Source organism: Elephantulus edwardii, unplaced genomic scaffold (assembly GCF_000299155.1).
Source record: "Elephantulus edwardii isolate Elephantulus edwardi_28Jun2011 unplaced genomic scaffold, EleEdw1.0 scaffold00243, whole genome shotgun sequence".
Taxonomy (NCBI): Eukaryota; Metazoa; Chordata; class Mammalia; order Macroscelidea; family Macroscelididae; genus Elephantulus; species Elephantulus edwardii.
The window spans coordinates 3,293,302-3,316,726 of NW_006399993.1; the positions used below are offsets into that span (position 1 = coordinate 3,293,302).

General features: G+C 46.8%; 3 protein-coding genes across 3 annotated transcripts in view; 1 reads left to right on the forward strand and 2 right to left on the reverse strand.

Moving 5' to 3' along the window:
- Positions 1 to 8,349: 8,349 nt before the first annotated feature.
- Positions 8,350 to 17,352, reverse strand: BTBD19 (BTB (POZ) domain containing 19). Its single transcript, XM_006899001.1, has 8 exons — positions 17,267 to 17,352; positions 15,830 to 16,043; positions 15,646 to 15,699; positions 9,667 to 9,726; positions 9,054 to 9,122; positions 8,849 to 8,980; positions 8,605 to 8,730; positions 8,350 to 8,484 (listed from the first exon to the last, which is right to left on the reverse strand). The coding sequence occupies exons 1-8, from the start codon at positions 17,350 to 17,352 to the stop codon at positions 8,350 to 8,352; spliced, it is 876 nt and encodes a 291-aa protein (XP_006899063.1).
- Positions 17,353 to 19,856: 2,504 nt separating this feature from the next.
- On the forward strand, positions 19,857 to 20,522 carry TCTEX1D4 (Tctex1 domain containing 4). Its single transcript, XM_006899002.1, has one exon. The coding sequence runs from the start codon at positions 19,857 to 19,859 to the stop codon at positions 20,520 to 20,522; it is 666 nt and encodes a 221-aa protein (XP_006899064.1).
- Positions 20,523 to 20,529: 7 nt separating this feature from the next.
- The window catches only part of PLK3 (polo-like kinase 3), a 5,004-nt gene continuing 2,108 nt past the window's right edge, over positions 20,530 to 23,425 (reverse strand). The window contains exons 6-15 of the mRNA XM_006899003.1: positions 23,306 to 23,401; positions 23,005 to 23,203; positions 22,760 to 22,883; positions 22,519 to 22,610; positions 22,189 to 22,282; positions 21,984 to 22,067; positions 21,729 to 21,891; positions 21,456 to 21,585; positions 21,168 to 21,281; positions 20,530 to 21,065 (exon numbers count right to left, since the gene is read on the reverse strand). Of these exons, the coding sequence (XP_006899065.1) occupies positions 20,874 to 21,065; positions 21,168 to 21,281; positions 21,456 to 21,585; positions 21,729 to 21,891; positions 21,984 to 22,067; positions 22,189 to 22,282; positions 22,519 to 22,610; positions 22,760 to 22,883; positions 23,005 to 23,203; positions 23,306 to 23,401 (1,288 nt within the window). The 3' untranslated portion in view covers positions 20,530 to 20,873. The remainder of the gene's footprint in view (positions 21,066 to 21,167; positions 21,282 to 21,455; positions 21,586 to 21,728; positions 21,892 to 21,983; positions 22,068 to 22,188; positions 22,283 to 22,518; positions 22,611 to 22,759; positions 22,884 to 23,004; positions 23,204 to 23,305; positions 23,402 to 23,425) is intronic.

A 23,425-nucleotide genomic window follows, 5' to 3' on the forward strand; every position in this document is an offset into this window, starting at 1 on the left:
AAAAGATTGTAGAAGAAAAGATTGTAGATTTACAGAAGAAAAGTTGTAGAAGAAAAGATTGTAGAAGAAAAGATTGTAGATTTACAGAAGAAAAGTTGTAGAAGAAAAGATTGTAGGTTTACAGAAGAAAAGATTGTAGAAGAAAAGATTGTAGATTTACAGAAGAAAAGATTGTAGATTTACACAAGATTGTAGAAGATTGTAGATTTACAGAAGAAAAGATTGTAGAAGAAAAGATTGTAGTTTTACAGAAGAAAAGATTGTAGAAGATTGTAGATTTACAGAAGAAGATTGTAGAAGAAAAGATTGTAGATTTCTTCTGTAAAGTTATCCGACTTTTTAGTTATTATTAAGACCCATTGTCCGTCAACAGGGTGACATACTCTTTAAGGGGTTTGCAACCAGGTGCCGACCACAAGCTCAGTCCCTCTTGGCACCCCTGAGAAGGACCAGTATCCCCAGACAGCAGTTCTCAGGCAGGACTGGAAGGGAGAGAGGGGGCGTGACCGGGGTCCCGGAGGCTCCGCCCCGTTGAGCACGCGGACACGCCCGGAGCCGGTGGTAATTTGCATACCCAGGATGCACCACGACCAGCCCCGGCAAAGAAGCTTAAGCTCATACCCACGAGCTTTACTCCACGCGTGAGCTCATAGTATATATTGGAGTCAGACGGCAAGCGTGAAATAAGTCCAAGTAGAGCAGTGATGCAGCCATTAAACAACCATAACTTTATTAAGGCTTATCTTCTTCTGGATGTTTGAAGGGGGAAGCACCGTGTATACTCTGGTTTCTCTTCAGATCGTATAAATCTTTCGCCTTTTACTAAAGATTTCCGTGGAGAGGAACAACTATGAGTTCTTAACCAATTTTTCGATGCCTCGTTATTTACGAGGCAAGTCTTGAGTGTTGAAAAATAGAAAGATTGATATTTTCTTCATGGTTATTTATTTTTGTTTTGCTGGTTGTGGGTAAACTATACACTGTAAGTGTTACTGCATCCTGAAATAGGTGTAAGTGTGTTGCTGTTTAGTGTAGTTTAAACAGAGTAAAAGTATTTTAGTAGTACCCTTTTCTTGAGAAACGGGAGTTATGTTTAACTTATAAAACGCTTAAAATTTGTTAGTATTTTTTTTGTAAGTTCTTTCGAATGTTAATTTTAACGTAGTCTTACAGAAGCTTAGGATTTCAGTCATTCATTCACTGTTTATAAGGTTACTGGGAGTATTTTGTGCTCAATGAGAATAAGCTTATAACTAACTATCCATTGGGCTTTCAAAAGCAGTAAATCACAAAGGAGGAGACCATTCTTTTTCAGAACAACCACGGATTTAAACTGTTCCTTACAGGTCAGTTGTTTCTAGGACCCTTATGGGTCATGGCCAACTTGATGGCATGTAACACAAAATTCCTTTTACTTGGATGTACATGGTAGCAGCAGTCAAAAAGTCAAAAGGTTTTCTTTGTATTGGGAAAAATCTGCTGTCAAAAACCTCTCCAAAAAAACTATAGAGCAATGTTTTCAGTTTAAAGACTAAGGAGAACCAGATACATGGTATTTTGTATGTCTCAATTCCCTTGAATGGTGGTGGTGGTGAGGAATAGTGAATACTCACTCCATGGGCTTCCAAAAAGAACAAACAAATGTGCCTTGGATCAAGTGCAACCAGGTTGCTCCTTCTTGCTGTTGTGTGCCATTCATAACTGAGACTTTAGTGGTTTTGTGGAGGCACTAAATCACACAGGAGGAGATTGTGTATCCTTCTTCCACAGAGTAGCTGGTGGGTTTGAACCACCTGCCTTTGGAACTGAAGTACAGCTTCTTACCACTAGGCCAACTCCCTAGATTGTTCCTTAGAGAAGATAAGGAGACTCACACTTAAGGTATGTTGTCAGAAAGAGATGTTGTTATGTACTATAGAATCGGAACCAACTCGAAGCTAACCCTCTAACAGGTTTTTCAGAGGCAGTAAATCAAACCAGAGGAGATTGACCATCTTTCTCCCATAGAGCAGCTGGTGAATTCGAACCATCTGCCTTTAGGTTGGCGGTCCAACTCATTAACACTAAGCCATCAGAGTTCACTTGTTCTGTGGGAAAGGGGAGACATAACGTGTAGGGTCAGAGAAACAAAATAGGTTGACATAATGACTACAACAATGGGTTAGAGCATGTCCAAGATCATGAGGATGGCACTGGATAGGGCAAGGACCAGATCTGTTGTTTTTATAGGGTACCTATGAGTTGTGTGTGAGGGAAGCCGAATATCAAATTTAATAATAGTAGACCAAATGCTGTATCGGGAAATGAGGGAGGCTTAATACAAGCTGAAGGTCACCTTGTGACACTGGGGCATTCCTTAGGAGTCAACATTGTTCTTAGTTTTTATCTAATGAATCCCTCCCTCTTGAGATAAACATAAAGAGGAACTTGGCCTTATCTGTAAAAGATTTCACCATTATCCTTTGTTTTGTACTTCCTTGTGATTCTATATAAATACGTAGAGAAGCATGGCTTGAGGTCTTCAGTCAAGAACTGCTGACTCCCTGTTTTACGCTCTCTGCTCTATCTCATTCCTGGCTGTTTGTCTCTTTATTATAAAATTATTCTATTCTTTGGGACCCTCGGTCTGCAACATGTGTGTTCACCTTTCTTAATTTTAAACTTGCTCTGTTCACACAACAGCTTCTTAGTCTAAGTTTCACATGAGCACAATCAAGTGTTCTGGGATTCCCATTCTTCTCAATGTTAGCCATAATTTGTTATGATCCACACAGTCAAAATGCCTTTCCATAGTCAATAAAGCACAAATCCTTCTGGTATTCTCTAGTTTCAGCCAAGATCATCAACAATGATATCCCTAGTCCCCTGGCCTCTACTATATCCAGCTTGAACTTCTAGTAGTTTCTTGTGTGCAGAAGATCAAAGACTGCAGCCTTAACATAAAAAATTGCATCTTAACATCAAGAAAAAAAGAATTCTCACCACTGGACCAATAGACAAGATTATGATAGATGGAGAATGATTTAAACTATCAAGGACTTCATCTTACTTGGATCTGTAATCAACACCTGTGGTACCAACAGTCAGGAGATCAGGAGGGGTATTGCACCAGGAAAGTTTGTGGCCAGGGACCCGTCCACATTATTGAGGAACAGTGACGTCAGTTTGAGGACTAAGGTGCACCTGATTCAGGTTATGGTCTTTTCAGTCACTTGCTATGCATCTGAGAGCTGGATGATGAATAAGGATGGCAGAAGAAGAATTGATGCCTTTGAACTGTGGTGCTGGAGTAGAGTACTTATTATCCCATTGACTGCCAAAAGAACAAACAGATATGTCTTGAAGAGGGTGATGTCAGAGTGCTCCTTGGAGGCAAAGATGATGAAGATTCATCTCACATACTTTGGGCATGTTGCTAGGAGAGGTTATTCCTTGGAGAGGGACATCAGGCTTGGAAAGGTGGAGGGGCATCAAAAGAGAGGAAGACCCTCAACCAGAGGGATTGACACAGTGACTGCAGCAGTGGGCTCAAGGATGTCAGAAATGGTGAGGATGGCACAGGATAGGACAGGGTTCAGATCTGTCTGCCATTCATGGGGTCGCTATGGATCATAATCAGCTTGATTAAACCTGACAACATGAGTCATAGTCTCATAGCCCAAGGTGCTGAGCAACAACAGTAGCAGGGAATTCTGGTGGCCTAGTCTGTTAGGAGTTGTTGGGCAAACCTAAAGGTGGCACCTCTTTGCCAGTTCAATTCCATCAGTGTCTCAATAGCAAAAAGATGGGCAATCTCCTCCTAAATGAATTTACACCCTCTGAAAACACACCAGAGGGTCAACTATGAGTTTGTTCTGACAGCAATGAGTTTGTTCTTTTTTTTCCTTTTAACTTTTTCTTTTTAAAAAAAATATTTTATTAATTTTCATGAACATTTACAGAGATCTTGGCTTTTCATTCATTCATTGTTGCACTTTTTTCTTTACCCCCTCCCCCCAGTTAATGAGTTTGTTCTACATTGACCTTTTTTTTCTCTTCTTCTCCACCCCTCCCCCAACAAGTACCTGTATGAACTAAGAACTTTCCTGTCTTCTTGTTTATACCTGCTGCCTCATAGGCTATACCCACTGCCCTTCAGTCAATTCTGACTCATAGCCTCCCTGCATTTGGCTTCCAATTTATATATCTTTCTCCCTCAGAGTAGCTGGTGGATTTCAACTTTTGACCTTTAGTTTAGTAGTAAAACATGTAATCTGATGAGTGGGAGGGTGGTGAAGGAAAGAGCGTGTATGAAAAACAATGTATTTGAACTTTGTAAATAAATCAGTATAAAAGAAAAAACCAACATGTACTATGTGGCTATTGTTATGAGACCTTTTTCATCACCTGTTCACTCTTTTCTCTGTGGTATTTTGCCTTCTTGAACTACCTTTTAAAATCTTCTGTTCATTTCTTTTACTTAAGCATTTCCTCCTTTTGTTTTGGCCTATTGATGTTCTAGTGCAATTTTCAGAGTCTATTCTGACGTCCTCTTCTGTCTTTTTTTCTCCTCTGACTTGCTTTCTTTATGGATGAAGTCCTTGATGCCATCCCACAGCTCATCTGGTCTTCCATCATTAGTGTTTAATGCTGCAAACCTATTATTGAGATGGTTTTGAAATTCAGATGAGATAGACTCAAAGTTCTGTTTTGGTTCTTGTGGACTTGTTTTAATTTTCTTCAGCTTCTATTTGGACTTGACGATGAGTAATTAATGATATATTCCACAGTCAACACCTGCCCTGGTTTTGACTTCTGATATTGAGCTCTGCCAATGATACTTTCTAGAGATGTTATTATTCTGATTCTTCCGTAGTCCATCAGGTGGCTGTTATGTGCCATTGAGTTGCCTGCAACCCATAGTGATCCTATGAACAGTAGCTCTGAAGCCTGCCCTGTCGTGAGCCAGTCTCACTAATTCCAGTACACCAATACCCATTGTCCCAGTTACTGTGTCAATCCATCTCATCTGGGGTCTTCCTCTCCTGCACTGTCCCGAGCATGATGTCCTTCTCCAAGGATCAGTCATTCATTGTTACACATTTTCTTCCCTACCCACCCCACAAAAAAGCATTCATTGATGCATACAATAAACCACTTTCTTACCCCCATTATTTCAGGTCTCTAGTCAAATGTTCTCATTAGAGGTCTTCACACAACCACCCTGTATCAACACAGTTCCATTCTCACCACACATTTATCCTTTTAAGTCACTTTCTTTCCCCTCTCTCACTTTCTTTTTCTTAGCACAAAGTACTTCCTTAAATTATGTTGCTGTTAGTTGGCATCAAGTTATATATTTCTTTTTCATTGTATGTTCTTTGCACTCTCATCATTCATTGCTTCAAGTAAGAACTGACACATATGTGGTAGTTGTCTTTTTGGCACATTTGTTAAGTTTTCAAGTGGGCCTGACTCTACCACATATATTCCATAGGAGCTGGCAAAGGCTTGATGAGAAAGATCTCTCCCTAGCCTTCCTTGCACCAGACATTGACAGAAAGGTTAGCTCATAAGTTTAAGACCTTACAGACAGGCCAACATGGACCTGACTGGCATGAGGAGAATCTATGCTGAGGGGTGTTTGTTGCTCCACCCCAGTGATGGCTTTGCTATTTAAAAAAAAAAAAGAATAAAGAACTAACACATAGCTGACTGAGTTTTCAGAGGCACAAGGGGAGACTGCTTATCTTTCCCCCCATGGAGCAGCTGGTAGATTTGAACCATCTACCTTTAGCTTAATGGTATGATCCCCCAACTTCATGAGGTTGGGACTTTACCCAATTTGTTCTCTGATTTATTGGATCAGAGACTCATTGAATCTCTGGTGGCCTACTGGTAAGGAACTGCATAGGTATCCAAAGGCACATGACTCAAATCTACCAGCTGTTCCATGGGAGAAAGATGGGCAGTCAACTCCCATGTGATTTACTGCCTCTTAAACCCTGCTGGAGGGTCAGTATGAGTGAGTCAGTTCCATCACAATGACACATAACAACAACATACCAATGTCTATTAGCACATGACAACTCAGTGGATATTTATGAAACAAATTAATATGTTGAAATTATTTTCAAATACATATACAGCATTTAAACTGCACCACTGAAATTCTAGCACATTGCAAACAAAATTTTATCTTTCTACTGTTATGTGCTATCCAGCTAGTTTAAACTCACAGCAACTGTGTATTAAAACCAAACAAAACATCATCTGATCCTGCACCATCTTAATACCTGCTGCTATGTTTGAGCTCCTTGCTGGACTCATTGTGTCAATCCAGTCTAAAAGGGCTTCCAGTCTTAACATCCTCACCTTCAGGAGCATTCTGGCTGTACTTCTGTAAGATCTATTTGTTTATTTCTCTGGAATTCCACAATAGAGTCAGTATTCTTTACAAACACCATAAATCAATACATCAATTATTCAGTCTTCCTTATTCATTGTTAGTTTTCACATGTATATAAGGTGATTGTAAATATCATGGCTTGGGTCAGGCACACCTTAGTCTTCAAACTGATATCTTTATTTTTTAACACTTTCAAGAGGTCTTTTGCATCATATTTTCCCAGTGCCTTACTTTGTCACCATTATGTGCCATGGAGTCAGAACCAACTCATAGCTGACTCTCCAGTAGGTTTTCAGAGGCAGTAAATCATAGGTGAAGATATTGCCCATCTTTCTCCTGTGGAGCAGCTAATGGATTTGAACTGCATGCCTTCAAGTTAGCAGCACATCTCCTTACCTCTAGTGAGGTGGTTTTATTCTCTCCTTTTTATCAATAAGGAAACTGAGACAAAGAAAGGCTAAAGGACTAGTGTCTCCAGGAAGTGAATTTATGCAAAAGTTGAGGTTGAGAGAAGTTGCTAGTTTGGCAATATTAATAGTTTTGAGTGCTCTGAAAGTGAAGTAGGTCAACTTCCGTACCAAAGGCAATGAGGATACTGCAAAGTTTATTAAGAGGAACAGGAGTAATATCACCAGATCTGAATTGGAGAAGTCTGAATGCAGTGTTGGTGGGGTGATATTGATACATTCAGAATTATCCAAATATATTAATTATAAACTATAACTATAAACTATAACTGACATCAGTTTTCTCCAGGCCCAAAACCTGGCTACTTTGCCTTAAAATTCCCTACTACTACTTTCTTTAGTCATGTAAATTGTATTTTAAACTGCCCGTTTCCCAGGAAGGGAAATGCCCCTTTCCTGGCTAGGCTTTTCTTTTTTTTTTTTTTTTTAAATTTTTTATTATTTTGTGTGCATGTACCGTCAAATCAGATCTGACTGGTACAGGAGGATATTGCGCCTCCTTCTCTGGCAGAGCATCTGGTGGATTCGAACCGTGTTCCTCTGGGATTGCAGTGCAGCTTCTTGCCACTAGGCCACCAGAGCTCCCCCTGGCTAGGCTTTTCAAACATGTGTTTCTCAGTTGTATGTTAACTGTTTTATAAATTACCTGTTTACTAGTAACTATATATGAACTGTTCTTTTCAAAGGTAGAAATTCTGTAACTTTACTAACAAAAGTGTATTGTCAATTAGTATCTAACTCAAGTATAAAAACTAACGATTATTGCCAGAGAGGCAGCATTTGAGGGGAGTCTCACTGTCTCCCCAGATCTGCAATAAAGTGCTTATGGATATTACCGTTGTCTTCTTATTGGCAATTGACTATGAAAGAACCTCTTTCATTCGGTAACAGTGTGGGGAACCGAATTGGGGAGGGGTTAGTGAAATGAGAAAAGGAAGATTATAATTAAGAGTCTGTCGCAACAGGTAGGTCTAAACCAACTGGCAAGATCGCTTAGAAGGTAAAAGTGACGGAAACCCGGTTGTAAAGACAGCAAGGATGAGATCTAAGTTTCTATATGGGGCTCTTCCAAAGATGAGAAACACGATAGGGACAGAAGTGAAGAAAGATGAGAGCTGTTTTAGACTAAGCCTGAGGCGAATGCTTATCATTCAAAGAGGCCTATCTGGAAGTAAAGAGGTAAAAGGTATCTGGGTATCCCCAGAGTAGAGGACGCTGATGAAAGTGTTCAGGAAAGGGGCGTAGAGAGAGGAGTGGACTGGTGCCAAAACCCCTTTCCTTCCCTGCGAGGATGGCCAGGATCAACAGAAAACCTCTCCTTCACAGCCACCCACACACTTCTTGAGTCCCAAACTGCAACAGCATGCGCTGTCCTTTCGGCGTCTCCCTCCGAGGTATGCTGATGCCTGGAAGTAAACATGTCGGGAGTTGTAGTTTTAGACAGGTCCATCAACTAGGCCCAGGATTCGATGGCTCACACAGGATGTCAGTGTGTCATTTGAAGGGCAAATCCAGAAAGCGGTGATGCTCGCGGGGCCGGGTGCCCCTCCGGCAGCGGCACGAGGCGCTGTGGACGGCGTGCCCCCTCCGCAGGGCGTGACACTTCCACGCCTCCACAATCTGCTCCACCTGCTGGGAGAAGGCGGTCACTGAGGTGCCTGCCACCAATCCTCGCCCCACAGTGCCCCCTACGCCCTTCCCGCATGCTTCTGAGTGGATGGATCTGAGCCTGTTTCCTCGACTCCTCACCGGGATGAGGGGCTCCTGCAGGTTCCGCTCTTCCAGGGCACTCAGCTCGGCTGGGGCCAGCAAAGCCAGTCTCAGCTCCTGCACCACGGGGGCGGCCACCGCGGCCACTGGCTGCTCCAACACCGCCTGTGAACACCAGCCCTGAGCCCAGGCAGGGTAGGGACATCAGCCCCCTCGCCTCGCCCCCTAACTCCGTCCCTTCACCTGCTTCCTTCAGTCCCAACACCCACCTCCCCCGACTCACAGCACCCACACGTGCCCAGCTCCAAACAGCCGTGATTAATTCAGCTTCATCCACACAGAGTTTGTCGCTGCGCAGCAGGGGCAGCAGAGCAGCCGCTGACAGCTCCAAGAAGCCGCGCGTCCCAAGCACCTCCTGCAGGCCAGCATATGGGTCAGGGAGGAGAAATGGGGATATGGTGCTGCGAATATGCAGAGAAGAACAGTACCTGGCTATGGGCCTCTATAAACGTCATGCAATGTTCCTGCAGCGGTCCCAGGCCAAATGTTACAGCCACCTGAGAGTAGAAAGAGGGAGGTCATGTTAAAAGTCTGGAGAGGCCATGTAGCTCTGCCTTCCACACTGGAGGCTAGTCCTGGTGCCTAGGAGGCTATCTGTGACATCTCAGACTCAGTGAAGACAGATGCACTTATCCAATAACCTCCCCTTCACTTTAAGAAGCCAGGCCTCCTCCTTCAGACCCACCCTGGGCCTAGGCTTGGCTTCCAAACTCCACTCACACCCCCTGCAAGTCCAACTGAGAAACACATCCCAGAGAGAAAAGGCCAGCAAAGACCGTCATTCTCTTCCACTGCTGTGTACCTGAGGCTGTGATGAACCCCTTAGGCCTCCACAGGTCTGGGCACAGAGTTCACACCATACATTTCCTAGAGGTATCCACGGCTCTATGTACCCAGGTTGTGTCAAATCAAAGAGGAGCTGCAGGCTCCTGACACTTTATAAGCCTTCTTTCACGTGCTGGAAGCCAGACTCTTGAACTTAGGGACCCCAGCACGAAGAAACCCAGGTTTCTCCCCGTGAGTCTGTCCAGCAATACCCACCTGAAGGGCCTCACAAACCAGTTCCACGTCCAGCACCTTCACCACAAACTCCAGACACAGCTAGAAATAGAAGCAGATTTGGCATGTGTGAGATGTCCTTGCTCCAAGATCCCAGCCCTACCCCAAAAGCAGCGAGCTGGGTTGGAGCAATGAGCCATCTGGAAGCCCAGCAGTCCCAGATCCACTGTCACCTTCCAAGCAAGGGGTATAGTCATCAGGGTCTGAAACCCAACTTCCCAGAGCAACTGGAGACCAGCAATGTCAAAAGCAGTAGTACTCCTAGGAGAACACTAATCAGGCCAGATAGCAGCTGTTCCACTCCCTCCTTCTCCCCCTCGGGACATATATTTAACTCCATTTGCTGCCTTCCCAACTCAAAGACAGACACTTCTTTCCTGCCAGCAACTTGAGTTTCATTCATGACATCTTTCACGCTAACATATAGAAAATGTCCTAGGTCATGTCATTTCTACCTTCTTTCTCAAAGCCATTCACCTCTCCACTTACTTTCCATTCCACTCGCATTATCTTTTGATTGCTGCACAAACTCCTGACCGGCCTTATAAAGCTTTCCCATTTCTCAGTCCCTTCTTGCCTTTGCTTTCAAATTTTCACTTCCTCTTCAGAACCTTAAAAAAAAAAAACCAAACAAACCAGTGTTCTCTGGACAAAAGGAGTCCAAACTTTTGTTCTGCATGAACTGTTGCCTGCCTCCATCTTCTCCTCTCATACTCCTATTCCAATCTCACTAAACAAACATTTCACTAACTCCTTTTTTGCCTCTGGAACCAGAATGCTATCATCCCACTCCACTCTGAACAAAACTCCTACTCTTTCTACCAGATTCAACATAAATGTTTCTTCCTCCTGGAAATCTCATTCTTTCTGGTGTGCAGGACCAGTGAGACCGTCTGTGCAGTCTTGGCACTGTGTAACCTCATCTCTCACACGTCTTATCACCAGGTTAGGTTTCCACGTGCCTAGAAGACCCTCAACAAGATGGATTGACACAGTAACTGTGACAATGGGCTCAAGTATATCAGAGATAAGCAGGATGGCACAGGAAGGAAAAGGTAGTCACCTAACAACAACAGTAATCCTTGCAAGAGATAAAGTTCAATGCTGACAATGCAAGTATGTATTGTTTTTGTTGTAAGGTTCTGATGAGTCGACTATGACCCATAGTAACCCAACGAACAGCACATCTGTACCTTCCCTGCCCTGTCCTGTGCCATCCTCTTCATCTCTAATAGGTTGTTGCTGTCATATGCTATCGACTATGACTCACAGCGACCCTATGAACAATGGATGAGAACCTGGCCCTATCTTCTGCTTCTTTACCATCTCTGATATGTTTTTGTTGTTGTTATGTGCTGTTGAGTCGCTTGTGATTCGTAGTGACCCTGTGTACAACCCTAAACCCTGCTCTATCCCTTGCCAATCTTATTATCTCAGACATGCCTATTTCCATTACCCCAGTGACTGAATCAATCCATCTCATGGAGGGTCTTCCTCTCCTGTGCTGTCCCTCCACCCTCCCAAACATGACATCCCTCTCCAAGGACTGGTCCCTCCTTGCAACATGTCCGAAGTGTATCAGACAAAACTTCAGGATCCTTGACTCCAAGGAGCAGCCTGGCTTCACCCTCTCCAGGACGAATTTGTTTGTTCTCCTAGCACTCCATGGTATATTCAATACTCATCTCCAGCACCAAAGCTCAAAGGTATCAGTTCTCTTCTATCATCCTAATCGTAGTCCAGCTCTCTGACACATAGCAAGTAATTGCAAAGACCATGGCCTGTATCAGGTACACCTTAGTCTCCAGACTGACATCGTTGCTCTTCAGTACTTTGGAGAGGTCTCTGACAGTAGAGTTTTCCAATGCAATTAGTCTTTTAATTTCCTGGCTGCTGGTATCAAGGGTGTTGACTGTAGAGCCAAGCAAACTGAAACTGTCAAGAATCGCAATCTCTTCATCCTCCATCATGATACTGCCAATCTGCCCAGTGGTGAGAATCTTTTTCTTGATGCAAGCCATATTGAAGGCTGCAGTCCTTGACCCTCTGCAGCAAGTGCTTCAGGTCCTCCTCAGTTTCACTAAGCAAAGTTGTGTCATCTGCATAACACAGATTGTTGATGATCCTGATGCTACACTTCTCCTCTTAGAGTCCAGCCTCCCACATAATCTGTTCCGCATATAGATTGAAAAGATACGGAGATAGGACACATCCTTGATGCACACCCTTTCCAATTTTGAACCAGGCAGTTTCCTTGCTCTGTTCTGACAGCTGCTTCCTGGTCCAAGTATAAGTTTTGCATAAGCACAATCAAGTGTTCTGGGATTCTCATTCTTCTCAGAGTCAGCACAGTTTGTTGTGATCCACACAGTCAAATAACATACTTTTTAAAAAAATGTATTTTATATTGGTTTGTTTATAAAGTTTGTATATATTTTTTCACTCTTTCATTCACATTGTGTTTCATACAATCATTCCCATTCTTTATGTTTTGTAAAATTAATCACCATCAAACTATGTCTACCATTACCATCTTTCCAGATCCCCACCAGATCTTTCCGATTTCCTTTATCCCCTCCTCCACCCAGAAAATTGTGTGACTCTATGATTTCCCCCTTCCCATCTTCACCCATCTTCCCCTCCCCCACCTTGGGTCCTCATACACGTTTTACTAGTTATCTTTCTATTTCTACAATAATGGTCTTATGTAGTATGTGTCCTGATGACACTGAGTTAGTTCACTCAGAAAAATGCTCTCCAGTCCCTCCCAAGTTATGTAGTAATTTTTTTTAAATCACTGCTTCTGAGTGCTGTGTAGTATTCCATTGTGTGAATGTACTACAATTTCTCAACCCATTCGAATATGGTTGGACATTTGGGCTGTTTCCATGTTCTTGCAATGGTAAATAATGCTGCTGTGAACACTGGTGTACAAAGCTCCATCTCTGTCTCAGTTCGAATTTTCTTGGGGTATATTCCTAGCAGTAGAATAGCTGGGTTATATGGAATTTCTATGTTCAGTTTGTTTCTTTTTAAGGCCCCCCATGTTCAGCTATTTGAGAAGGTGTCAAACTGCCTTGCAGAGTGGTTGTACCATTTTACAATCCCACCAACTGCGCATAAGAGTTCCAATCTCTCCACATCCTCTCCAACATTTATTACTTGCTGTCATGTTAGTAGTCACTGCTACTAGAGTGAGATGGTTTGTTGGTTGGTTGATTGTTTTTTTTTAATTGAGATTTTAATGAAAGTTTATAGAGAACATGGATTTCCATTTATACATTGTTGCACATTTTCCTCCTTGCCCACCCCTCCCCCGTTCCCTTTTCTCTTTGAAAAAAAATTCTTTCATTGTTATACAATCCCCTTCCCCACCATCCACTTTACTATGCAGCTCTTATTCTGAACTGTTGTCATGCAAATAATACCTAATCATATATTCTATTTGAGCAATTCTCTCCCTCATCTGTTTTAATTCAGTGTACATTTATTCCCTCTCTTCTTAGTTCTCCCCCCAATCCCAATGTCAGTCCTGTTTTATAACAGTGGCATTGGGCAGTATTTGTCCTCTTATGACTGAGATATTTCACTCAGCATAATGTCCTCCAGGGTCACTCATTTTATATAATATTTCATGAGTTCCTTGTTTTTCAATGCAGTGTAGTATTCCATTGTGTGAATATACCACAGCTTCTCTATCCATTCATTTGTTGATGGGCTCTTGGGTTGTTTCTATCTCTTTGCTACTGTGAACAACTCAGCAATAAACATGAGTATGCATATATCTGCTTGGGTGGCAGTTCTGGTTTCTTTAGGGTATATTCCCAGTAGTGGAATTGCTGGGTCAAATGGTATCTCTATTTTCAGCTTTTTGAGAAAGCACCATACCACCTTCCACAGTGGTTGTATCATTTTACACTCCCACCAACAGTGGATAAGAGTCCCAGTTTCTCCACAATCTCACCAGCATTTGTTGTTTGCTGCTCTGTTGAATTTTGCTATTCTTACTGGGGTGAGATAATATCTCATAGTTGTTTTGATTTGCAACTCTCTTAGAGTTGGGATTTTGAAGATTTCTTCACGAGCATGATATCCTTCTCCAAGAACTGGTCTCTCCTAACATGTTCAAAGAGTTTAAGAAAAGCTTCACTCTCCATGCTTCCAAGGAGTGCCCTGGTCACACTTTCTCTGGGACAGACTTGTTTGTTCTTTTGGCAGTCCACGTCAACACTGTGCTCCAAAACCACAACTCAAAAGCATTTTTTTTTTAAAACAAGAGATGATGTTGATACATAAAAATTCCTATCAATAAGGGGTTAAAGACCCAGGGCCACTGAACTCAAAAGCATTGATTCTTCTGTCATTCTTAGTCATCATCTAACTTTCAGATGTGTAGCACATAATCAAAATGACCTTGGCTTGGATCTGGCACAACTGAGTCCTTTGTCCCTAACAATTCAATCTCTGTGCTGAACAATAATAGAAGAAGCTGAGCTTCATGAAGAATGTGGCATCAGGATTGGAGGAAGACTCATGTGGTATGCAGATGACACAACCTTGCTTGCTGAAAATGAGGAAGATTTGAAGTGCTTGCTGCAGAAGATCAAAGATCACAGCCTTCAATATGGATTATACCTCAACAGCAAGAAAACTCAAATCCTCACTACTGGGCCAAGAGACATCATAATACATGGAGAAAAACAATTGAAATTGCCAATAATTTCATTTCATTTAGATCCACCATCAACATCTTTGGTACAAACAGTCAAGAAAACAAAATATATATTGCACTGGGGAAATGTGCTGTTGGGGGCCTCTTCAAAGTGCAAGGACCTCAGTATAAAGGAAAAGTGCACTTTCCAGCCTAGTTCCAGTGCTATGGACCCCGCCAAGAAGGGTGGTGAGACGAAGAAAGGCTGCTCTGCCATCAACAAAGTAGTGACCGGAGAGGACACCATCAACATTCACAAGCGCATCCATGGAGTGGGATTTAAGAAGCGTGCCCTTGGGCACTCAAGGAGATCCGGAAATTTGCCATGAAGGAGATGGGAACACCAGATGTTCGCATTGACACTAGACTTAACCAAGCTGTCTGGGCCAAAGGAATAAGGAATGTCCCATACCGCATCCGTGTACGGTTGTCCAGAAAACATAGTGCAGATGAAGACTCCTCAAACAAGCTGTATACACTGGTTACCTATGTACCTGTCATCACTTTCAAAAATCCATAGATCATCAATGTGGGTGAAAACTAATAGCTGATTATCAAATAAAGTTCTAAAACTGTCAAAAAAAAATAAAAAGCTAAATTGTGTTTGATCCATCTCTGGTATACCTGTGACCATTTTTACAATCACTATGTTAATCCATCTCATTGAGGGTCTTCCTCTCTTTCATTGAAACCTCCACTTTTCCAAGCACTGATTGCTCCGAACAACATGAACAAAGTATGTGAGCTCAAGTTCCACCCCCTTTGCCTTTTAGGAGCACCCTGGTTGCACTTTTCCCAAGACATTTGTTTGTTCTTTTGACAGTCCAGGACATACTCAGCACTCTTACACACACTGCATACCTTCTCAGGAAACTCTGGTGGCCTAGTGACAAAGAACAGCACTGCCAATCCAAAGGCTGGAGATTCAAGTTCACCAACTATTTCACAGGAGACAGATAGGTATCTCTTCCAGTGAGATTTATGGCCTCTGAAAGTCCACTGAAGGGTCAGCTATGAATTGGTTCTAACTTGACAGCTACGGGGTTTTTAATGTATCTTCTCAGCAGAGACAGGGCATATCCATCCTTTTGTATGTAAGTCCACATGCATGCCCTACTCACACAGAAACTCAAACACGTCTGCACTGACACACATCCCTCTCCAGGCCAGGGTGCAAGTGAAGCTGCCTTCTCATGAGCACATGAGAAGCAAGAGAAATAACATAGGAATCTGATACCAGAATAACCCACCTCTCGAAGTTCCTCCAGCCCATATTCCACCGCTGCTGTCAGCACTTCCAGCACCTGCAGAGTGGGTGGTTGAGGAGCAAAAGGGCGTTTCCCCTGTGCTCAGCAGGCAGTGTGAGTGGCACACCCTCCTCCTACCTCTTGCACCCCCAGGCTCTCCCACTAGGCCCCTGCTCATTGGGCTCACAGAGTGGTGGTGAAGCTTGACACTGTTGGTGTAGAGGAACTCCAGCACTGCCAGGAAGGCCTCGGTTGGCACAGTGCTCAGCACCACAGGGCCAGGCGCCCCGGGGCCTGGCTCCACACTCAGAAGTCGCTGGAAGAAGTTACATCTGCAGGCCAAGAGGCATCGGTGGGCAAATACCTCCTGCTGTTCTTGACCGACCACAAATCGAACATCACTGTAGGGAAGAGGGACTGACAATCAGAAGAGACAAGAGTCTAGGATGTGACTCTGCCCACTGTGAGCCTCCGCTTCCATGCGTAGTACACACTGAGCTTAGTCACCCAGTAGAAGATCTGGAACACACAGACCTGGATTCTAATCTCAACTCCTCCTTATGGTACTTCAGACAAAAAATTTCCTGTCTTTGAAGTCTTAAGTTTCTCATGCATGAAATAAAATAGTAACTTGATCATGGGGCTCACACACACCAAGAGTGGTCAGCAGAGGTGATGAAGCAGGGATGGATCCCACCCCACCCCCTCTTCCCCAGTGTGACTCTTGGGAGGGGTGGGGGAGAGGAAGGCTCCTTTTGACTCCTCTGCTGGCTGCAAACTCAGCTCTTTTGGCCTCCCTCCAGGAAGGAGGACATGGGGGCGGGAGGAGGGGGTGCAGAGTGTGCACAGGCTGCCAGCAGTCACAGCCGTGATGCACCGTCATGAGGTCAGACCACATTTTCCATCTCCACAATCACTTCCGGCCCCAGCATCTGGGCCTCCAAGGTAGGGGTGGTGAAACTTAAGCTTCCAGGAGCCTCCTAGCTTCAGGTCCAAGACCTGGGGTTCCCACTATACAGGTCAGACTTGTGATCTCTACAGAAGCAGGGTCACAGGATGCCTCAGGCTTTGGGGGAAAGCCCAGCTGTGAGGCAGTGGGGTGAGAAAGTTGCATTTTCGTTCCCCTGATCAGCCTCCCCCCCAGTTTCAACACCATTAGCATCCGACACAAGCTGTGAGGCCCCAGTCAGCATCCTTGAATTACTTCCTGTCTGGAACTCTGGCTCAAATACTTGAGTTTTGTTCCTTTTATGACTCCTCAGAGTGGAGCCATCTGCTCTTCTAAGTCCCTGAGGAGGAAAGCCCCAACACCAAGCTCAGTGCAGAGAATCAAGTCACATCTCCTTTCTCAGGAATCAGGGAACAGAAGTTGCTTTTTCTCCCCTGGCTCAGAGTAAGAGGCCAAGAGGAAAGGCTTTGCTGAGGCTGCACAGCAGTCCCAGGCTCCAGTTCCCACCGTCTCCCATCTCTGGCTCTCAGGAACACTGAGAGACCAGTAGCCATCCTCAACACTTCATTTCCCCATAGATTTGAGTTCACCGAGGCAGTGAGTTCGGCCAGGACTCCACCATGAAGCCCAGGAGAGCAACTAGGGAAACGCTGCCCACAGGACCCACCCCCTCACCTGTATCGAGGGTTGTTGATGAGGCTTCGGAGTGCTGTGGCAAAGGGTGCAGCGTCCCCGTGCACCACCAGTCCTGGGGCCTCCATGGGTGGGATGAAGTGGGGGAAACAGAAGAGGGAGTGGCCTAAGAGGCTTCTTGTCTGTAGTCTATGACAGGCAAGAGTAGGAAGAAACAGGAGGCCACGGCTGGCAAAGGGATTGGAAAGGCCTCAGAATGAGGGCCAGGAGCTTGAAGGCCTGTTTGCTGAGAAGCTAAAGTTTAGAGACACAGACTAGAAAAGCCCAGCTTCCTAAAGAAGACATCAGAGGCCGGCAGAGGAGGCCATAGGCTCAGGCATGGAACAGACACAGGGAGGGGCCCAGAAAAGCTGAGGCAGGAAAGACGAGTGGTTGGAGAGAAAAGGCTGGCAGTGGTTGAAGCCCCAGCTGCGAGCCAGGCCAGGCAGCAGCCTGGGTGGGAAGCCAGTGTGTTTCCATGGAAACTGGAGCAAGGCCTAGAGGAGGCCCCGCCCATCTCTCTAAAGCCTAGGAAAAACCTCAGCCCTCAGAGGGTCCTTAAGTAGAGATCAGAGTCCTAGCACCTAGGTCTCTGCCTGCCTCGAGTTCAGAGAATTCAAACTCCCTGCTCTTCCCGAACACACAAAGTCAGGTCAGGTTACCCAACCCTGGGAAACTCCCCTCAAACTTAGCCTGCATGGGATAGTTTTCAGGGCCCAAGTCTGGTCTGTTTGGGAGGGGGCAGTCCCTTTACTCCCAAAAGGAGATCACGTGAGGAGGCGTCGGTTCTGATTGAGACAGTGTCATAGCTTCTGATATCCCTGAAATGCCTTGTTGGGCGCTGGGCACAGAAGAGTTGTGACCAGCTAGGGACAAGCCCCAGGGCACTCGGGTCAGCAAAGGTCAGGAGGCTGGAGTCTAGGTCAATGCTGCTGCGTCAGGCCCGGCTCCCACCAGCCAAGCTGCTGGGCCTCCCCTCCCCCACCCCGCAGCCCCAGGCTGAGGAAGTCATCCAAGCCCCACCCTAGCTCAGCACCCAAAGCGGAAATGTTTGTCCTTGTTGATGCTGATGTGGAGACTCTAGAGCAATGACGCGCTCCTTCCTGTGCGCCCAGATCCTGGATTCCAGAGCAGCCACCCCCGCAGCCTCAAGATTTCCCAGGTCTCGGACTCTTTGACTTGCTCACAAGAGAGAATGGCCAGTTTTCAAGCCATTCTACAAGGGGCAAGAGGACAGTCTCTCAAGGCCCTGGGCAAGGGGGACAGCTTCCTGCCCAGAGCCCCCTCTCTGAGACATTCCCTTCACCTTCATCTTGACCCTCAGTCATCTCTATCTTGGTAGTTCACCGCTGAGCTCCAAGCTCCTGTTGTCCTCTTTCCTGATGACTCAGGGACAACATTGGCGTCCACACTCAGCACGTGCCGTGCTCATAGTTGTAACATTCTCAGAAAGTTAAGCCAGAGCCAGGACTGGAGGGAAGGAATATGAGAGGGAGGAGTTCTTGTCCCAGTAAACATGGCAACCCATGGCAACGCCACAACAAGGCAAAGGGACCTTCCCTTCCTGCCTGCCAGCCAGGCCAGGGCTGTGGAGCCAGGACGAGAGATTGGAGGCCAAAGTCTTGCAGGTGACTCAGGTGCCTGAGGGAGTTTCAGGAGAAGAGGGTAATCATCCCGGGACTGATTCTGGAGGAGGTTGGGCCAGAGGAAGCCAAAGCAGAGGGCAAAAGGTGCTTGAGTCATCTACTCCCTGCCTTATCCAGTTGTGGGGAGACCCTGTGCCAGCCACCCTAGGAACAGGTAGGGGTGGAAGATGACTGGAGGCAAGATCCTGGAACCAAAAGGATCTGTGCGGTAGAAGGAATTGGGTCTGTCTTTCCTTCTGATCAGGGTAGAGACACAGGCTAGATAAATTTCCTTCTGCAATAGGAGCCCTGGTGGTGTAGCGAGTAAAGTGTTGTGCTGATAACTGAAAGGTCAGTAGTGCCAACCCACTACCCACTCTGGGAGAAAGATTTTACAGTCTTGGAAACAAGCTGAGGGCAGCACTACTCTGTAGGGCCATTAGTCAGAATCAACTTGAGAATGGCAAAGATTTTGCTGGTAAAGCCAGGTAAGAGAAAGAAAATGTACTTAGGATCCACCAAGCTAACTTCCATCATGCCCGGGGGAAAGCAGAACTCAGGAAAAGAAGGACTTGCTGAGATCATAGGCCAAGCAGCACACCTTCCCACTGCTTATCACCTTCTAAGCAAGAGGATCTTAAGCACCCAGGAATCCAAACAGCCCTGTTTGATCTGTTTGTTCCAAAAACAGTTAAGAAAGAGAGTACTTATTACCCGTTGCATAGAGTGAATTCTGACTCATGCAACCTGCCCCCACAGGGTTTCGGAGCTGTAATCTTTATGAAAGCAGATTGCCACATCTTTCTCCCACAGAGCAGCTTGTGGCTTAGAACAGCTTACTTTTCAGTTAACAGCCAACTCCTTTTCCACTGTGACACCAGGGCTCCTTAACAAAGAGAGATGTTAAAATCTTTAAAGTCACCAAGTCTGCGAACAGGTGGTATGTGGATTTTCCACTTGACAGGTCTATGGCTGGGAGGTCTCTGCTTTCAGGACTCCAGGAGGAGAAGACGGCCAAAGATCCTGCACCAAAATTACCACCAATGCGGCCAGTAGGCCGCCTGCCCAGCATTGGTGAGGATCGACCCACAGGTCCTGGTCCAGGTCCGACCTCACGTCGTGGCTCTGTGCTGGGCCTGGCTACATCCTTCTCTCGGCGCAACTCACTTGTGGGCCCGAGTGCGGGTCCTGGGAGTCGGCGACCATCCCTGGGCCCAGTGCCTCCTCTCAACTCCCGTGTCAGCTTCTCAGGGTTGCCCCTGGCTCCTGTGCGCAGGGTGGCACCCTCATACCGCACTGAACCTGCGCCGGGAGAACGCTGGCAGGCTGCGCGAGCACAGCGGGCCCTGGAGGAGGCGCTGGCCGCGAGGCTACACAGTACGTGCTACTCGGGCTTGGAGGCCGGGCCACTGGCGCGTGAGCTTTGCGAGCAGGTGCGCCTTCGCCTTCGCGAATTCAGCCCTCCGCGCTACAAACTGGTGTGCAGCGTGGTGCTGGGGCCGCGCGCTGGCCAGGATGTGCGTGTGGTAAGCCGTGCGCTCTGGGACGCAGCCCGTGATGGGCTGGCCTCTGCCGCCTTCACCAATGCTTCACTGTTCGCAGTCGCCACGGTCCATGGGCTGTATTGTGAGTGAGGAAACCTCCAAGTTCTGAAAAATGGTTTATTATCCCAGGAAGAAGCCCTCCCTGGGGCTCTCATCCCAATAAATAAAGGTCTGTCAATAAATAAAAGTGGTCCATAAATAACGCCCCCTAGCTGAGGGCTAAGGCTCAGGCTTATCTTGGAGAAGGGGTGGGTGGCATGGAGGGCTAGGCAGCCACCAACCTAAATGAAGCTGGTCCCTGATTCCCTGAGGGATTCAGCCCAGAGCCCCCAGTGAGGCACCAAAGGGAGGGGGAGGGCCACAAAGCAAGGCTCCTGGCCTTATAAGCACGAGCCTCAGGCCAGAGGGCCTAGGTCAGTCTGCTGTCCTGCAGACTGGACCCTAGGCGGGGCTTCGGTCCCTGAGCAGGCCAAGAGCATAGCGGAGCCGTTGCCGCAGGTCCGGAGAGCAGCCCAGCTGCCGCAGGTGAGAAGCCAGGTAAGTACAAGCACTGCGATTTCGAGCCACAAAAGTCACAAGGAGAGGCTCCCAGCCACTGAGGATCAGCTTGGTGTGGTCCCCATAGAAGTTAACCTGTGCATAGGAGGGCAGCGTGATAAGGCCGTCAGCTCCAAACCAGGCTCTTCTCCAGGGCCCTGGGCCTCCCAGACTTCCAACCCCAGGGCGAGGTCTAACCTGAATGGTGCCATCACTAAACAGCATGAGGAGGGCTTGATCAGTCTTGACCCACTGCAGCAGCAGTGGGGGAGCAGGTACCTCCACCTCTTCCACACTGGGTAGATCTCCACCCTATGAGCAGTAAGCGGTCACTGGCCTGACATGAATTAAGCCTTTCCCTGGTGATGCCTCCCTTAGAGGTTCAGCCTCTAGCTTTAAGCACATCTCCTCAGCCCCCAAAGGGGAAAAGGAAGGGATTAGGATTCATAAGCCCTCCACGTGCTTCATTCACTCCAGCTCTCATACCTTCATCAGATGCTGCTCCATGTAGGTGGCGAAATACCGCAGGACACCCAGCTGAGGCTTCAGGGCGCGAGGAACAGCACTCATAGAGAAGGAGAAGTGTTTTGTGCTAGTGGGGTTGTAGTGCACAGTCCTGGAGACAAGGGTACAGGTCAGAGGCAGCCATACACTGACACCCCAACCCTGAGAGACTACTTCAGGCCCTGGAACCCAGAAGCATTACATCTCTGTGCAGCTCTGTGTGTCATGGGTACAATAACTCATGACAGAACTTACTTTCTGTTGGCCGATAGGGCCATATGTGTGCCATCATTGAAAAGCACAGCTATACGGCGGCTGGACAGTTGATACCCAAAGCCAAACTTGTTGGAGTAGTCAACCCACTTGCTGACCCATACCAGAGGCTCTGGTTGTGCCAGGGGGGCCGGGTTCTGTTCCGCTGTCGTGAGAGGGGAGGGAGTGAGGATCTGTTCTTGATCAGCCAGTCAAAGCCCTCCCTCTGTTATTCCCATTACTGGATCCTTGTTTTACCTGGAGGCATGAAGGCCACACAGTTTCTCAGAGCACACAGGGCTGATTCCACCACTGTGGCCACAGTCAGGCCTTCTTCAAACCCTGGAGGAAACAAGGCAGTGGGAGGCAGGCATCAGTGCCCTCCGACCCAGGCCATGTCCCTCTTCCCACTCTCTTCATCTGGTCTGCGTCTCAGCCCAGCAACCTCTAGAGGGCACCTCACCATCTCCACTGCTCGCCAGCGTCCCCCGGGGGGAGCTGTCTTCTGGTGCTGTCTCAACTAGGCTGACAGGAGCTGGACAAGAAGTTGCTGGAGCCTGGAGGGTGGGGTGAAGGGAAAGAAGTACAGTAAGTCCTGAAATACAGATCCTTGAGAGTCTACAGCTCAGCCCTGGCCTGGCTCCCGGGGCAACCCAGGTCAGTCTCGCTTTGTTAATGAGATAGCCAATTAGGCCACCATGAGGCTGGATGCTTCAGCAGCCTTTTATCCCAAGCTTCCCGCAGCTACCAGAGCAGGGTGAGTCAAGGGACACTGTCCACATGAGCACCTCACCTCGGGCCTAGGATCCTGATGGCCAAGGGATGTCCGTATGAGACTGCTCACCAAACAGGAGACCTCATCCCGCACCTCGGAATGGTTCTTACCTTGAGGAAAATAGGAGTTTGGGAGGTTATTGTCCTCAGGATCCTGCCCTGATCAGCCTCCCTGTTTCCCACAGGAACAACACAGGGACAAAAATACCCAAATGCCTGTACAAATGTGCAACAGCCCCCAAACGACACACCAGACTCACTCTTCTTCTTCCTGCCAAAAAGGCTCTTGGTAACTTTGGCAAAGAGACTCCTAGCCGGGTTGGGAGGTGTCAGGTCTGGAATTGTCATGCAGCTACTGACAGGAAGCCGGTCAGGGGTGTAGCCCTAGGGAAGGGAGCCACATGAGCAGAGAAGGGCTCCCCGGAGGTCATTTCACCTGCCTCCTTTTATCGCCCTCCTCCCCAGCAAAGGCAGATGAGATTTTGGTGGCTGGTGAACCACGGACCTTGGTAAAGAAGTCATGGTGCAGAATCTGGTCAATGGAGGGGCGGTCTTGGGGTGAGGCTCGGAGGATGGTGGCCAAGAGTTGCCGGGCATGCAGTGAAAGACTAGCAGGCAAAGTATAGTGAACTTGCTTGATGCAGCGGTAAGTCTCCTTCAGGTCAGCTGTCTCGAAGGGGGGACTCCCACACAACAAGGTGTACCTGTGGGGCCAGAAGAAAGAAGTCATGAGTAAAATAGAGGGTACACACCTTCCCCTCACCCCGACACCCACTTGTCTACCTCAGTCCTTGTCAGGGACTCACATGACACAGCCCAGTGACCACACGTCTGCCTCGGGGCCATGGCCCTGTCTCAGCAGTACTTCTGGAGCCACATAGTTGGGGGTGCCGCAGATGGTCCTGAAAGGGGGTAGGGAGGAGGAG

Excerpts from the sequence above, each read along its gene's own strand:
- TCTEX1D4 (XM_006899002.1), top strand. The coding sequence starts at position 19,857 with ATGGCTGGGAGGTCTCTGCTTTCAGGACTCCAGGAGGAGAAGACGGCC.
- BTBD19 (XM_006899001.1), bottom strand. The coding sequence starts at position 17,352 with ATGGAGGCCCCAGGACTGGTGGTGCACGGGGACGCTGCACCCTTTGCC. Across the intron at positions 16,044-17,266 it reads ATCAACAACCCTCGATACAG|TGATGTTCGATTTGTGGTCG; the intron begins GTGAGGGGGTGG and ends TCTTCCCTACAG. Across the intron at positions 9,727-15,645 it reads GGCTGGAGGAACTTCGAGAG|CTGTGTCTGGAGTTTGTGGT; the intron begins GTGGGTTATTCT and ends TTCTATTTCTAG.